The 17,735-nt window shown below is 38.2% G+C and overlaps 1 protein-coding gene across 1 annotated transcript; it reads left to right on the forward strand.

The window, feature by feature from the left end:
- The first annotated feature begins 5,401 nt into the window (after positions 1-5,401).
- On the forward strand, positions 5,402-17,247 carry SERINC1 (serine incorporator 1). Its single transcript, XM_039343540.1, has 10 exons — positions 5,402-5,591; positions 8,634-8,795; positions 9,280-9,440; positions 11,605-11,684; positions 12,018-12,155; positions 12,990-13,159; positions 13,271-13,361; positions 13,926-14,067; positions 14,161-14,391; positions 14,836-17,247. Exons 1-10 carry the CDS (start codon positions 5,553-5,555, stop codon positions 14,972-14,974), a joined length of 1,353 nt encoding a protein of 450 aa, XP_039199474.1. The 5' UTR covers positions 5,402-5,552; the 3' UTR covers positions 14,975-17,247.
- Positions 17,248-17,735: the final 488 nt, after the last annotated feature.

The raw sequence follows: 17,735 nt of genomic DNA on the forward strand, positions 1-17,735 counted from the left end.
ATTTTATTTAATGCACATTTATATTATCCCAAAAGGTTCCAGGTTGCTTTCAAAAAACTAATTTGTGAATGAGCTATTGTTGCCAGAGCACACAAAACATTTTTGCTTTTATGTATTTGATCCAATAAATTCCCTCAGCTACAAGTCTGCCTTTTATGAGATCAGCAAATACAATGAGATATAAGCAGACCAAGTACACTTGGGCTGCTCTTCCTTCATCTGCAGAAATATCAGGGTCCTTATGACTCCTAATGCTTGTTTCAATAAAAGAATATTAAGGACATTAAGGAAGAAAGAAATAATATTAACCAAACATAAAATATCTATATTCTAATAGTAATTTATTCATGCAAAGTTATGCTAATCCTATCAACAACTGGGAAAATAAACTGATTTCACTTTCAACACATCTTTTTTCAATCCAAGATCGGGCTTCTGTTTTTCTTTAAATGTTACCAACCAAGATTCTGCTTGATAAGTCAGAACATTTCAAAACTTTTCCAGATCCAATCAAGCAAGCATTATCTATATCAGAGGTCCCCAAACTTTTGGGCACCAGGGACTGGTTCCATGGAGAGAGGTTTTTCCGTGGACCAGAGAGTGCATGGTTTTGTGTGCTGCCTGCATCACACGCTTGTTTGTGCGGCCCGGTTGCTGGCATGCCGTGGCCTGGTACTGGTTCACAGACCAGGGATTGGGGACCCTGGTCTATATTATACAATACAATATTTTAATGCATTTTATGTGAATATGAAAGAGCATGATTAATATAACATCTTGTATTTTTAAGCAATTTAACACTGACCATAAGTCTTTCTTCCCAGACTTTCATCACTTCTCTCTCTTGCCTGCTGTTTGCTCTCAAATATCTTCCCCCTCCACTAGATCATTGCTCACCTTTTGGTAACTACAGTAGTAGTCATATATAGGGTCCTCTGTTTTCATGCTCCCAGTTGGTCCCAAGAGGTGCTTGAAAGACCTACACTCTCTATCTTGAATCCCAATGCAATGGGCGAGCAAATAGCAGCATTCCTGTCCAGTTTTTTTTTCATGGACTGCATAAGTGACTTCGGATGTGCTCTTTAATGGTACTTAGTCCATGTAAGCGGTCCCAATACTTCAGCTGAATGTTTGATTAGAAGCATTCTTCTTTAGAGGAGAGCTAGTTCAAACTTCTTTTGGTCTCCAAAATGCAGCTTTTCCAGGAGAAAATTCTGAGCAGTGACACTCTCATGATTCATTTTTGTTCAGGGAACTGATTAAATACTTCAGCAATAAGTTTGTAAAGATCAATTACTTCCCAAAGTCTTTTTCTGAAATGAAAGGACAAAAGACTGATGTATAGGCACAGTTTGTTTGTTTCTGCCATTAGAATCTATAGCAACAGATAATTTGGTGGAAAGGGTAGCATGCCTCTTGATTCATTCATTCATTTACTCAAGCAGGGGATCATACAATCTGTCAGTTCTCCCCACCATCATATTTACTGAAGTGTTTTAACAGGCAATTCAGGAAGATAAAGTCCTCCCGTACTAACAGCAAACTCTGGGGATCCCAGAATAGGAATAAAGTGCAAAGCAATTTTTAACTTTCTTAGTTTAGTTTTATTTGGTTTTAATTGGCTCACAAAAGAAAATAAATGGTAATAAATGTAAACCTCATATTCTGTACTATCCAAATAACAATAGCAATAGCGTTTAGATTTATATACCCCTTCACAGTGCTTTACAGCCCTCTCTAAGTGGTTTATAGAGTCAGCATATTGCCCCTAACAATCTGGCTCCTCGTTTTACCAACCTCAGAAGGATGTAAGGCTGAGTCAATCTTAAGTCGGTGAGGATCGAACTCCTGGCAGTGAGCAGTGAGTTAGCCTGCAATTTTGCATTCTAACGACTGCACCTCCACAGCTCTAATTATCTAATTATTTAATTATCCAATAATTAGTAATTATTAGATAATTATTAGATAATCATCAAGTATTAGTAGAACATACATTTTAATAATTAAAAAGTTTATCTTTTTTTAAAAAAAAAAATTCCTGGAAATGTGTGTTATAGGCACAAGAATTATCAAATTGTTCTAAAGTCCTTTGCCAATTTGCCACAGAGGCCTATTTAAGCACTGATAAATAACATATTCACAATCCATTGTTAAGACCAAGTGAAATTTATCTTTCCAGGGTAATTATTTTTGGATACTTCCTCTCTTTGTACATATTTGAAATTTTGAGATTGAAATGTTGGAAGTACAGATCAGAAGGGTGTACTTTTTTTTACCTACTGAGCTGTGTACAATGGAATTCATGTTTTAGAATAATGTTGGAAACAGTTTAAAATATAGGGGTATAGCAGCGAAAGCATTCAGAAAATTGATTTAAGTATCATGTGGACTTGATGAGAATGTAGAAGCCCAACTTTGATGATCGGTTGCAAAATAGCAATTATATTTAAAATTAAATGGTATTGCCTACAGCCTGATCTATTATGCCATTATCCAAAACAATAATAGCAGAAATATCTTCCTGCAGCCTAGCTATCATCATTTAATTCCATTTTTTCCCATTTCATTCCCTATCCTCAACCCCAATGTGTTGAAGATGGATTGCTTCCCTACACCTATTGCTTTACAGCATGGGTGTCAAACTTGCCACATCAAGTGACGTATCGTGACTCTTTTTGCATTGCTGGCAATGGGGTGGGTGCAGCTTCAGTATGATGAAACTGGCCCTGCTTTATAGCATTAAAAGCTACTTGCCTGGATACCCTCATATGAAGTTGTTAAGTCGCTTTGTGCTTTTGAAAGCAGAATCTAATATCAAAATAAGCACCTATCTCAATCAGAATAACACAAATTGAATTATATTATTTGGCCTCATTATGAGGAATTGTTTTCTATTAGATTGTTTGAGACAACTGAGAATTTTGAATTTTGAAATGTTGCAAGATAGTCCTGAATACGGCCCTATCTTTTTTCAAACTGAAGTTGTGCTTTGTATAAGGCATTCTTAAAGCTATCATTGCTAAAATCAAATGATTCAGCCATATAAAATATGTTCTAGTTTAAACGTTTTCAATTGCCTTATACTTGGTTCTGTCTGTATACATGTGGGAAGTCTTATCTTAACTATGGCATCTAACTAGGCTATTAAACATTTTCTGGAGTCTCTTACATGTTTTGTCTATCTGCTTTACCAATAGCTTTTTTAAACAGCATTGCCTTAACACTAAGACAAGAGTCAGCTCAAGGAACAATGTCATCAGGAAATTGATAAACTACACATGGGGAGCTCAACCATCCACATTGCACACATTAACTTTGGCCTTGAGCTGACTATGCTGTTCCAGTGTAGGTCGCATATCTTAAAGAATAAAAGAGTCTATTTTAAAGCATTAAAATAAATAAGCCAACCCCTTTCTCAAAGTTATTTCACTGTTCAGACTGTTTCCTATACACTGCAGAATATACAGTATATGAACTAATTTAGTCTTCAAACAATGATTGTATGGCTTCCTTTATACAGTTTACAGGAAAATCTAGTTTGACAGTATAATTCTATGCATCTGTTAGTCATCAGTAAACTCTAATTTAATCACATTTAATTTATTCCCAGATAAAAGTATCCGGGCTATGGCCTCAGACTCATTATCTTTATTTTACAAAAGAAACAAAGCAAGGTAAGGTTGTTGTCATGGAAGTTATTCTAGTGTTGATGATGCTGACAATCACCTTTACTGTGTTAGAAAAATCGTTTCAATGTGAGCAGTATTTATATCAATAGGGAACTATGCCCACACAACTGAACCTTAGTTATTAGCAAAAATACTGAGGTCAAATGTCTTTTAAAATTGATAGTTTGAATAGAAAGAAATCTGTTCCAGTCATTATAAGGAAAGTTTATTTCTTGTCCAATACTGACCTCTGGGTAGTAGGGCAGAATTGCATTTTCTTAAGTAGTGAACCACTCATTAAATTTGTGTTACCTAAAATTTGTTAATCAGAAAAAGGCTCCAAAGAATTTTGGGGTTGCCTCTGAGGGAAGTTAGCCCAGAGAAGGAAATATTAAAAGGGCAGAAAAATATATTTTTCCTCAAAAGGATGTTTTTAAAACCAAACCTATCTCTCTGCCCCAAGCAAGTGCTAGCCCCATACAAATGCAGATGTAAAACCATCAGACAGTTAAAGCCAGAGCACTCAAGAAGACAAAGAGAAAATCTGCATGCCCCACCCAAACTCTAGGAGTCATTAGCCCCATCATCTGGGAAGCAGGATATGATAATAGGATTAAACCACAGATATCAAGGCCTAGAATAACACTCAGAAATAGCCTCAAGGTTCATGCCACAGGAACAGGAAACTATTCCAAACAATGCTAGAGGGAATATAAAAACCTACTGCCCATGTGCTCAACTCCTCTTTCCTCTCCTTTCTTGCAAGGACCATGTTCCTGCTTCTTCAATAAACTGTAACCTTCTTCCCAAAGGAGTCGCCATGTTGCTTATTTATCCCCTGCTTGGATGAACCAGGATGAAGACTTACTTCTGACACCTTCTAAAGGCAGAACTAGTAGAAAGAATTAAATTTGAAAGTCAGAATTATGTGACCATAACCATGATTTACATTAACAAATCAAGGGTATAATGTTTATCAACCTATTTGTTGAGCTCTGCAGGCGTTCTGTGAAGTGCATTTCTTAAAGCAGAGTGCTTTGTAAACCATTTTGAGTACTGTTTCTAACCATCTATTTTTCACTGTTATTGCAATGCACTTATAGTTCTTTTCCCGTACTTCCTCATTCTAGTAAGCAGCAACCTAGGAAAGAGAGGTTGAGTAATAGAAAAGTTTTGTTTTTAATCATATGTTCTTTGGGAAAATCTTTAAAGTGTAAAATCAAACATGCGTTACAGTTTCCGATGGTAATGTAGTTAATATCTATGTGCGATTTGGGAAGTAACTGCATAGCCTCCCCTTATTCTGTCGGGCAAGCTACTACAGTATTTCAGATCCTCCTCAGAGCAGAGAATAGGTCGCTAGCTCAAAGTGTCTCGCCCAAAGCTCCTTCGATTTGCAGCAACAGACGAACGTCCAGACGTTTTTATCAAACGTCTCATACCCCCAATGCGGAATTTCAACTGGTTTGTTTTTCATGCCTTGCATTGCCTTGAGGGGATTGTCGCCCCTTGCTTTTATCTGAGACAGGCTGTAGCTGCTGTTGCTGGGGCTGCTGTATTCCTGCGTCGTTTTCCTACAGACAAGCAGCTTCCACTTCTGCGAAGGAGTGACGGTGCGGAAAAGGACGGGGTGGGCTGGGGAGGGGAATTGGCACCCGGTTAACAAGAACCCGGAAGATTAAGACCTCTCCTTCTCTCTCTCTTTCAATTCAGACATTTGACTCTGAGCCCGAGGAGGCGGCGACAGGGCGTTTCTCTCTGTCGACCTGGAAATGACGCTCAGCCGCGATCACTGCTGCTAGAAAAACTGGCTAGTAAACAAGCCCCAGCTGATCTGCCTCGCCGTCTCCATCTTTGAAGGGCCGTCGCAGAGCGAGGACCAAGATGGGGGCAGTTCTGGGCTTGTGCTCCTTGTCCAGCTGGGTAAGGAGGTGTTGGGTTAGAACCCCCTTTGCTCCCTCCTCCTTTCCCGGCGCCGATAGAGCTCGGGATGCGGGCGGCGGCGGGCAAGTAGGCTCTCTGGAGGCGCAGGCGCGCCGCAGGGCTGGATTCTGTCCCCCTTCCCTCCTTTCTTTGTTAAAATAAAACACCCTCTTTTGGCGTTATTTCCGGTTGTTGGATTATCCCATTTGGGGGGGCATTCGATCTCTGTCGAGTTAGAACTTAAAACTATCGTTCTTCATGGACAGCTGTCATAATAAATGTCTAGTAATGGAAAGGGTGGGTGAAGTCAGCTTCCTCCTCCTCTGCAGTACCTTGACATTTCTTTTAGCCTGGCTTTGTTGCGGAAGAAACACGTGGTGTTTTGTTTTAGTATTTGTTCCTACATGCCTGACCGCCCAAAACACCGAATTTTACTTTCCTGGTGGTGTTGTTAGAGGGATAGGAGAAAAATCCCAAAGACCTTTAGAAAATACTCATACTAATTTTTAGCTGCAGTGTGTTAGAATAATAGTTATTTACTTGAGTGCTTGAATGTACTGGTAGCTGGGCCTTTTTGGAATCGATTACAGAAAGCGTAAGTATTTTATAATACTTGAGTTCATTGTACAAATTTACAGGTAGGTTGAAATTGTCCCTTGCAGATGTACACAATTCATGCATCTTGTATGAGATTTTTTTCAAAATGCTGTAGTCAGGGTCTTCAAGATGCTTCCAGAGTCTATTTTCTGTACCAGTTCCATATCCTTCAGAAGCCATTTAAAAACAGTTATGTGTTACTTTTTAAATCTACTCCCCTTAAGAACAAGGAGTAAAAATCACTATAATTCTTGACTTCTTTAGGTTTTTCATCACAAAAATCCTCTCATCCCTACTCTTCACAAAAGAGAAATAGCTTGGATTTTCCATCCACTTATTTCTTACTGCATGCATTTGTCTGGTCATATACACAAAAATGTGTATTAATTTATTTACAGAAATAAATGAAAATCCAACCATTTCTTAAAAGGGTAACTGAATGAAAAATTATGTCAGATTCCCTTGGAAGATCAAAAGCTTGAAGGCTGGGAGGTGGGATGAAGCCGTGTCCTTGCAGAGAACAGATTACACATTAGCTCTACAGGGAGCAGCAGTTTTTTAAAGTGTTGTACTGTTGTTTTGAAGATATCACAGTTAAGCCTGGAATAAATCAGTGGAGCTCTTTGGCTCAAAGAGATCTAGAATTGTTTTTGAATTGATGTGGAGACTGTGTGTGGAAAGGCTTGCGGTCTATTAAAAGTTATTATCTTTTTGTGGTCCCCGAGATAGTTTAGCAACATACTCTATTGTCAGGTGTGACATTATTGTAGGCAGGCCGCAGGCCTTCACTTAGAAAAAGGGAAAAAAATGGTCTTGCCTCTTCTCTGGCCATTTTCCATTCTTGGTTGGTTGACATTTGAATGTCAGGTGTGGAATGACTCCGAAGTGGACATCCAGCTCAGACCCAACTCTGTAGTACAGTTTAAACATCCCATCATGATCAGACCCTACTGTACATGCATGAAGGTTGGCATGAGAAGTTAAATCAATAACTTTTGACAAAGACCATTTATATCTTAAAGCTAAATAATTATAGATAGTAGTATTGGGGGGGGGAATATAAAACATAACCTATGACAGTAATTATTTGCCTGAACTGTGTTGTAATATATTGTTTTCTGAAGTTAAAAAGATCAGATTAGAAAATTTAACAGAATGTTCCTTCAGTTTTTGTTGATATCTGGAAAATTGCTTATGTTAGGATGAGGGCTTTTCTTGGCAGAAAATTCAAATATGTTTACTACAGACATAGTATCTTGTTGTATTCAAATATTGAAGTACAGCTAGTCCTTGACGTATAACCACAATTGAGCCCAAAATTTATATTGCTAAGCAAAACATTTGTTCAGTGACTTTTGCCCCATTTTACGACCTTTCTTCCCGCAATTGTTAAGTGAATCATTGCAGTTGTTAAGTTAGTAAGTAAGTTAGTTGTTAAGTGATTCTGGTCTCCCCATTGACTTTGCTTGTCAGAAAATCACAAAATCACAAAAGGTAATCACATGATCCTGGGACACTGCAAGCATCAAAAATATGAGTCAGTTGCCAAGCATTTGAATTTTGATTACGTGACCATGGTCATAAGTCACTTTTGCCGTTGTAACTGAATGAACTGTTGTAAGATGAGGATTACCTGTATTAGTGTCATGGAGTAAAAGGTTGAAAACAGGTTATATATGGCATGCGATCAGGATTGAGTTGAATCTAGATCTAAGACAAAATAAACATTATTAAGGCTTCCTAAGGGCTTTTCCTCCATAGCGGTCTTTTCAACATGTAACATTTGTAATTCAGATCATTTCTTTCAAACCAAGGATAAAATATACATATCTTTAATATTTATTTTACAATCCACCCTGAGCATTCTATAATTCCCATCTTTATAACTCCAATTTAAACAAAAAAGGAACTTAAGTTGAAGCAATCCAACATTCACTGCATGAAAATGGTACTTGCTCTATAGTTGAGATTCTGCTTTTTGTTGACTGTGGTGGGTACTTTTGGTGAGGAGAACTCTTAAAGAGTTTTTTGTGAGTACTCCCTTCCCCATTAACTAGCAGGCATGGAAACACATAAGAGTTGATATTGCAACATCAACTCTGCTGTTTCTTGCATGTAACTTAATGCTCAAAGAGCCCAATAAACACCTGCTCAAATTTCATATTTCTAGTACATAAACATAGTTCCTCTAGGAACAAATTGAAATTTCTTAGGATAACTGCATAATAGGTGCCCATCAGATATATTGGATCATAACTCCCATAACTTGCAGCTACCATATTGTGAAACACATCAAGATAGCTGTAGGTGGGAAAGACTGATTTAGGTTTTCTGGTCACAAATTATAGTTAATTATTTTCAAATATTGTGAAATCAATTAAGCAAAATAGGTGATCAGGAATCTTTGGCTGTATTGCTACTTGTCTTCTTTTTTTCTTTTATCAGATACCATGTTTGTGTGGTAGTGCCCCCTGCCTCCTGTGTCGATGTTGTCCCAGTGGAAATAACTCCACTATAACAAGGTTGATATATGCATTCTTCTTGCTTCTTGGAGTGAGCGTTGCATGTGTGATGTTAATACCAGGAATGGAAGAACAACTGAAGAAGGTCAGTTTCTTATTCAGATGAGTATGCTAGAATTATTTTGATATAAATTTTGGTGTCTGCATCTATCTCTTCTGAATAATTCTTCTTTTAAGTAGCATGGTATGTTATTGATCAAATATGAGCCATTATCTGTGGTAGTATAATAAAGGCCTTAATGCTTGCTTTATGTTTAGGAGAGTCTTGGAAGCTCAAACTAAACATCAAATCTTAAAACGAAAGAGGAAATATCACAGCCCTGCTGAAGCAAGCACTCAATTTCTAGAAATGGCCTGATTTTCAAAGCCTGATTGCAAATGTGTGCTTATATGTGGCTTTTGAAAACAGCACACTTATTTGTTTGATGGGCAGTTTTAATATTATAAAATTTGTGGAATGAATATTCATGTTGGAAGATCTCCAGTTTCTTTAGAGCAAACACAGCAAACATTTTGCATTATCCATGAATTCATTTTAATAGTTTTTATGCTGGTTTTTTTTTTTACAGATTCCTGGGTTCTGTGATGGCCAGGTGAATTGTGATGTTTTAGTAGGATATAAAGCAGTGTATCGTGTATGCTTTGGTATGGCCATGTTCTTCCTCTTGTTTTCCCTATTGATGATCAAGGTAAAGAGTAGCAGTGATCCAAGGGCAGCAGTCCACAATGGGTAAGAAAGAAATGACTGCTTGTCTAAATTTGTACTTATGTACAAGTGTATGTTTCACTTGGTGCCTTCCAAGTATGTTAAGAGTGCACATTCCAGAATCATGCTGGTTGGAAATTTTGAGAATTGCAATCCCAACACAAATAGATTATATGAGGTTGGACAAAGCTGCTATGTCACAAATTTAAAACAATTAGAGGGTTCAGCATTTTTCTATAATAATGAGCCAACATAAATTTGGTAGAAGCAAAATACTTTCCATAGTCTATACTTTTGGTCTATGAATTCAATGACTAAAATGGCCAAATAAAATGACTTATTAAATGTTACTGCTCTGTAATGGATACACATTTAATATCTGTCTCAAAAAACTAGAACTCAACAATTATGTAAATTTCAAAATACACAGAAGAAAACGTAGCTTTTCCCTTACTGAATTATGGTTATTTGTTACGGCTTCACGAATGCAGGGATCATTGACAGAGCGTTTCTGTAAATTTAAATTCTTGAGATAAAGGAAAGGGATTGCTATCAGTCTGTACCAGGGTAAGCAATTTCTAGCCCAAGCAGCATCCTGGGACCCAAAACAAACAAACAAAAAAAAGTGAGGGAAGGTGCTGCAGAACAGAACTTTCCGTGTTTCCCCAGCTGAAAAATAAGCTTTGAGTAATTTCACTAGATATGATTGGTAAGCTTTCTCTGGTCCTTCAGAAGATACATTTGCCGTCCAGAAAGGATTACTTACCTTGCTCTACACCATGATTGTTTGCATGGATCTATTCATCTGACTATCATGGGGACAGTAAAACCAAGCTGCTTAGTCTGAATCTGAATGGTAATTCTTGTATTTTCACAGCACTGAGTGCTTGTTTCCAATAACTATCCAAATCTTTAGTGCCGGGCGTAGCATAACTGTAGCATTCAAAGTAGTCCACCCTCGGTCATATACATTGGATCAGTCACACTTTCTTTCAGTCTAATCCAGCGGTTCTCAACCTGTGGGTCGCGACCCCATTTGGGGTCGAACGACCATTTCACGGAGGTCGCCAAACAATGCGATCCACCATTTTTTTCCTCAGCTGGCGGCATCGCGCATGTGTGCCGCGCAGCGCATGCGCACTGTGCATGGAGGACACTGCCACGCATGCGCATCGCACATTGGGGCGCCACGCATGCGCACCACACATGCGCGGCACATCCTTATGACCGGGGTCGCCGGTATAAAAAGGTTGAGAACCACTGGTCTAATCTAAGTCATAGAGTGGTTGGGTGATGGTTGTAGGGAAAAATTGGAGGAGGGAAGACAATGTATACCACCTTGAGATCCTGTATAAAAGTCAGGATATCTAGTGAAAGAGAACATTTTTCATTGTATATCCTGTACCTTGTAGATGTAGGCATTTTCTCTAGGGCTATGACTGTAGATAAGTTTCTTTTATAGGAAAACCATAGCTGTGTTTTTTCTGTACCATGACTCTGTACCTATTGAAGCCATAGGACAGTGGTGGCGAACCTATGGCATGGGTGCCAGAGGCGGCACTCAGAGCCTTCTCTGTGGGCACGCGCACCGTCGCCCCAGTCCTAGGCCTTCAGCTGGGTTTTATAAAACCTTTTCACTTTAGGCCTCCGCCGCCATGTGCAAAAAAAAAAAAAAAGGTTCAATCAGTCAATTTCAATTTCTTGGGAAAAAAAAAGATCTTGCAAAGTTGGAATTGATTGATTGAACTTTTTAGTCCCACCCAGTCTGCTGTTACCACCACAGCCACACCCACCCAGTTGGCCACACCCACCCAATGGGCCATCTCCACCCGGCACTCAACGATGCATAAGTGGGCTTTGGGTTGCAGTTTGGGCACTCGGTCTCTAAAAGGTTCGCCATCACTGCCATAAGAAATGGTGTATAATATCTTTTTATTTGGGAGATTCTGTGCTGGAGCTCAATTGCTCAGAGGACTACATTATAAAAGTTAGACTTTATCTACTGTCTACTGAATTTACATGTAGTTGGTTATAGTCTTATAGCATTTCCTACCCTGTATAAATAATGTTGTTGTATCAAATATAATGGAGTTGATAACCTAAAATATTTCTTGAATGTTAAAAATGTTATGCATTTAAAAATGTTAAGTATTACTGTCACTTAGATTGGATATGGTGATTCTTTCAGATTCTGGTTTTTCAAGTTTATCACAGCAGTTTCAATTACAGTGGGAGCATTTTTTATTCCAGAAGGACCTTTTACAACTGGTAAGGTTGCAGAAAAATATTTAATCTTTCAGCAAAAGTAGTTTTCTGGGCTATCTTAGATATAAAAATCTTATTTGATCACTTTTTTATTTTGAACTGTTTTACTGGTGGATGTATCATATGTCTCCTACAATTTTGGTTTCTCTCTCTCTTCCCTTTCCCTCCTATTTTATTTTGTGTTTTCTCTAAGGTCCATGAAGGGTACACTTAACTATTTCTTAGCTTCTTAAGAATATAGAATGGTACATTGATTGCTCTGAATTAGACAGTAATGTTTTGATGCTAAAAATAATCTTAATGTAATATTAATATTTCTTTTATTATTTTTCTTAGTCTGGTTTTATGTAGGTATGGCTGGAGCCTTCTGCTTCATTCTTATTCAGCTGGTTTTACTTATTGATTTTGCCCACTCTTGGAATGAATCGTGGGTTGAGAAAATGGAGGAAGGAAACTCAAGATGCTGGTATGCAGGTACGCCATGGTTTGTTGTTAAATATGACAGGATTGGTTGCTTTGGTCTTAAAACTGAAATATATGATGCCATAATCTTAGATTCAGGAATTATGAGCTCAGAAAAGTGCGCTCTTGGTTTTCATATTCCTGTTTTGTTTTGTTTCTTTGGGTCTGAACATGTCTCTGCAGTTTTCTTCACAAAATGTCAGAAGTGCTTTGCCCTTTTCTGCTTCCTAGGAATGAAAGAGTAACTAGCCCAAGGTCACCCAGCTGGATTTGTGCCTAAGGCTAGACCAGAACTCATGGTCTTTTGGTTTCTAGCCTGATGCCTTGCTTGATCATTACCCCAAACTGCCTCTACTTTCGTATCTTAGTTACTTGCAAAATAACAATATCTACCCATCACCAACCCAAAATAAGGATTTTGCATTTTTCACAAGCTTCATGATACCTGATACAGGAAAATTGTGGGAATGCATTTTAGCCCCAAATAGTATAAGAGATTTCCTCCCACGTACCAGTTGCCCTGTATGAGTTTTCTCCTCCTCCAGATTTTACGAAAGACCAGTTGCCAGTGTGCTGAATGTATGCATTACGACTCATGAAGATCAGATGTCATTTTGCTAACCCTTTCAAGCTAACATTCCTCAGCCTGGTGCCTTCTAAGCTTATTACGTTTAAAATTTCCAACCATTATGGGAATAATGTAAAGGCACCAGATTTCCTTGGGAATTCAGCAGTTACAATAGTAGTATACTTTTGCTTTTACTTTTAAAGCAGCCCAGTAGTAAATTTCTTAGAGATGCTAATACAATCTGAATCCCTTTTTGTTCTTTTTTTTTTTTTAAACAGCATTGCTATCTGCCACAGCCCTAAATTATCTCCTGTCTCTGGTGGCAGTTGTCTTGTTTTATATCTACTATACTCATCCAGATGGTTGTTCTGAAAATAAGGCTTTTATCAGTGTCAACATGATGCTGTGTATTGGAGCTTCTGTAATGTCAATTTTACCCAAAATACAGGTATGGGTTTGGTTTTTTTGTTTTTGTTTTTTACAAATGCTTGGAGAATGAATATTTTTTTAAGCAATCTTTTTTCAAAGTCCTAATTGGTTTCTTTCTCTCTGTACATAGGAATCACAGCCAAGATCTGGCTTGCTGCAGTCATCTGTGATCACAGTTTATACAATGTACCTTACTTGGGCAGCAATGACCAATGAGCCAGGTAAGAAGACTAAACAATTTTGTAAACATATTCTCTATACAGTTTTGGATTAAAATGATTCTAGCAGAGCCTTTTTGTTTATTGCTTTTAAATAATACCTGAGGTATTATACATGTTTATGAGCCTAGACAGATTTCATAATTTAATCAACACATCATAGCAATATCAATAGCAGATTTATATCCCGCTCCATAGTATTTTACAGCATTCTCTGAGTGATTTACAAATGTCAGCATTACCTCATTTTACCGACTAGGAAGGATGAAAGGCTAAGTCAACCTTGAGCCAGTCAGGATTGAACTCCTGGCTGTGGGCCAAATTGGCCTGCAATACTGCATTCTAACCACTGCACCACCACAGCTCATCATTCTCTTATTCTCTTCCTTTATATATAATATAAATATATACGTTATGCATCTTTAGAAGGATGTTCATAAGCATGACTACATTGTTTGTGCATTATTCACATGACGTATTATGACTACTTTAAATAATGATTCAAATTGAATGAGATATTCATATTGGATTAATAGCTTAGAATGTCAATTTCTTATATTCATCCAGACAGACAGTGCAATCCAAGTTTGCTGAGCATAATTGGATATAATGCCACAACCCCTCCAAGCAAGGGTCAGCTAGTACATTGGTGGGATGCCCAAGGAATTGTGGGGCTCATCCTGTTCCTACTGTGTGTTCTGTATTCAAGGTGAGTGGAATTTTAGAAAATCTTTCCACAAAGCTAACTATTAAACTCTATATCAGCTGGATATTTAGTAACTCCCCATTTTTCCATTTGCAGTATCCGAACATCTAATAACAGTCAAGTAAACAAACTTACTCTGACTAGTGATGAGACAACGCTGATAGAAGATGGACTTCCTCGGAGTGAAGGCTCCCTTGAGGATGGAGATGATTTAAGCCGTGCTGTTGATAATGAGAAAGACGGAGTTACTTACAGCTATTCTTTCTTTCACTTCATGCTTTTTCTTGCTTCGCTTTATATCATGATGACATTAACCAATTGGTACAGGTAAGTAGATTTATAGAAAATTGGGGAAAGATAACATTTGTTTTGTGGCACATGCATTTTTTTTTTTACATATCCCCAGTACTCTTGGTTTTGAAAGTGCTTTTTATTTATGAAGCTTGAACTGAGGCAGCAGATCAAGTACTGAACTCCAGAATTGGATCCAGAACTATGCATAGAGAATAGGCAGAGAACTTCTGTTTTGTGCATCCTACTAGTCTGTCCTCCATCAGTTTTCTCTGCTCCCAAGTCCCATCCCAATCTTGCTTAAAATCAGAGAACCTTGTGCAATCTGGTGGGGGATGAATAAAGGGGAAAAGGAGGGGACAAGTGATGGAGGGGAATATTTATAAATTAAGTAAATTCTGGTAAGAAAATTGATTTCCTTGTTTGCACAAGTGAATCTGAAAAGCCTTTCTACACTTATTTTTTCTTTTTTTTTTTCAGTCCTGACCCTGCCTCTGCACAAATGACCAGTAAATGGCCTTCTGTCTGGGTGAAGATTTCTTCTAGCTGGATTGGTATCGTTCTGTATGTGTGGACTCTGGTGGCTCCACTTGTTTTAACAAATCGTGAATTTGACTAAGCATCTTTTTTTGAAGGTTTTTATTGTTTAGCTGCTTATTTGATGCTAATGCTATTCTGTACTAAGAAATAATTGTAAATATGTGTTTGTGTACTTAATACTAGCATAGGTTATCCTGTCTTTATTATGCATGGCTAATTTTAAATCAGGTTACCATTACAATGACTGTTTTTCTACTTGAGCTTGATTATGATTGCTGCTAGATTCAGGGCCAAACTAGAAATGTCGACAGTAGATCCACAGGCTTTATTCCACAAAATGCAAGTGAGAAACAAAATAGGAAAATTGCTGTTGCATTCCTCTAGCAGTTGCATATTCTGTTAGCAGTAATTAAGGTGTTTGTGAAAAAACTTGCACTTATCTGGAGTAATTAAGGTGTAATGAGCTGCCGAAGTGTTATAACAGGGGTATCAAACTGGTGGCCCATGCGCCAAATGCATCATGCACAGGCCACACCCACCCGGGATCCGCAAAGACAAAAAAGTCACGATACACGATCAAGTTTGACACCCGTGTCCTACATCAACCACAAAATCAAAGTATTCGACTTGTTACTTGCAAGAGGTAAAATTTCAGCAAGTAACAGCTGTAATGTTTTAATTTTAAAAAATCTCATTGAAAAGTGAGCTACCTGGCCTTTAAAAGCAAAATGAATTGTGGGATTCACTGGCTTGCCATTTATTTCTCCCTGGGCATCTTCCAGAGCAGTTACGATATTTGAATATGTCTAAGAGGCAGAATGCAGGGGGAGGATCTAAAAGATTCTAAACTTGTAGCAGAAGCATTTAATTTCCTCATTCTTGTGTTTTGTTTTTAAAATGGGAATGCAGACTGATTCCACATGAGATTTATCATTTTTAAACATAGTGAAGGGTTAATAGTTTGGCAATTTTGTGATCTATATGAGGACTCTGCTAAGGGAGAAAATTAGGAGTAGGAAAGAAATCTTCCTTTTTAGAGGGACCAGACCAATTTAGATTACCTACAATATTACTAGGGTATTCAGAGCAGTCTTTGCCCTCTTGATTGAGTGAACAAGGATTGGAAATTAGTAATCAGTTTACATTTGTTATCTTAAAATAGGTGAGGTAGCCAGTTTAAAGGCATTAATTGGTTGGTTGATCCTTGCCTTTCCTTTGGAAATGTGTTGTGTAGAGGGATAGACTTCAGTTTTACAGGGAAAAGAACAAAGCAAGGATAGCCAATACAGATTGATTGCACTTATAATTGAGAAGCTATTTTCATGGAAGTTTCTCCTTTTAAACCTTCTGCATTAATAGCCATTCTATTTAGGATTTGATACAGTTGTCACACAGCCATCTAAGAAACTATTTTTTTTTTTGCTTTTTGCTAAAAGAGTATGTTTCTCTACAAAGTTTAACTACAGAGCTTATTTTAAAAGAATCTGAAAAATTCAGTTTTACTTAAAGTGGATGGAAAAACTTGAATTTTCAAGCCATGAAAAGTTGTTGCATTTTTGTACACATTGTCTTTGAAGTGGAGTGCTGTGTCAATTGTATTAGTAATGCATGTCATTAAAGTTATTTTTGGATCCGCTGAGTTTAAAAACATACTTTAAAGTATTTAAAAGTATTATTAGGCTGCTGGAAAGCAATTCAAACTGAGTTCTAAGGCTCTCAAGTCTTTCAGTGCTAGTAATATAATATAGGAAATGCTGATAAAATATTAAAAATAGGACAAAACAGGTAGGAACACTAATCTTTTTGGCTTAGTTATCATTAGATTGCAAGTAAGAAAAAAATGAGACTCCTTTTAATAGCAGTTCGTTGAATGTATTGGCAAATATCAACATCCTTAAAAAGCATTTGCATTGAGATTTACAGTGATGCCATTTGTTTTTTTGCATAGAGCATTGAAGAACTTTTAAGAACTTTTATGTCATCTCTTGCTACTAGTCCCGTTGGGTGCAGTGCAGGCAGTCTTTACAAGTGCAAAATCTTAGGACTATATACTTATAAGCTATTGGTCCTGCTTTGCAAAGTGCTTTGAAATACTCAGCTTTTGGTTTTTGTTTGTTTGAAGTGTAAATACATTACCCATTGCTCCAATGTCAGATTTCTCCAGTTCAGTTTCAACTGCAGGTATCTTCTCGAAATTCCTGAGCATTTGTAATTGTTTAAATTTATTCAATTCATTGTAATACACAGGCTGATGAAGTTGAACTTAAATGCAATTACTGCTTAGTCATTTTGAATGTATATTCTGTAGCTATAAATAAACATTCATACTAGCTGTTTAATCTTGATACCGCTTAATGCAGGGGTGTCAAACTTATTTTCATTGAGGGCCGCATCAGCATGGTGGTTGCCATTGAGGGGCTGGGTGGGTGTGGCTGGCATGGGCGTGGCCTACTGGGTGGGCATGGCCAGCTCCATGTCACACAAGTCAGAGGCACCTGTGCAGGCCTGGGGCGCATCCGAGGGTGGGGAAGGGTGGATGGAACGGGGTGAGCGCCAGGGCATGGTTCACTGGAGGAGCCTCACTGAGCCTCAGGCTGTGCACAGGGCCCCTGGACAGTGGCATGGACTGCCCAGAACCCTGGGCAGCGGAGGTCAAGCACCCAGCCCGGCCCTTGAGTTCCCATGGCATCAGGATCCCACAGCCCTGCCTAGCCTAGCCGCACTTCCCCGAGGGGGCGCCCAGCTGCACTTACTTCCGCCTCAATGCTGCTACTGCTGTGCTCACTCTCCTTGGCCAGGTTGCTCATGGTGGGTACAAGAGGACAAAGTGCGTGGGTCAG

The sequence above is a fragment of the Crotalus tigris genome, unplaced genomic scaffold, assembly GCF_016545835.1.
Source record: "Crotalus tigris isolate CLP2741 ecotype Arizona unplaced genomic scaffold, ASM1654583v1 scf7180000017861.769447, whole genome shotgun sequence".
Taxonomy (NCBI): Eukaryota; Metazoa; Chordata; class Lepidosauria; order Squamata; family Viperidae; genus Crotalus; species Crotalus tigris.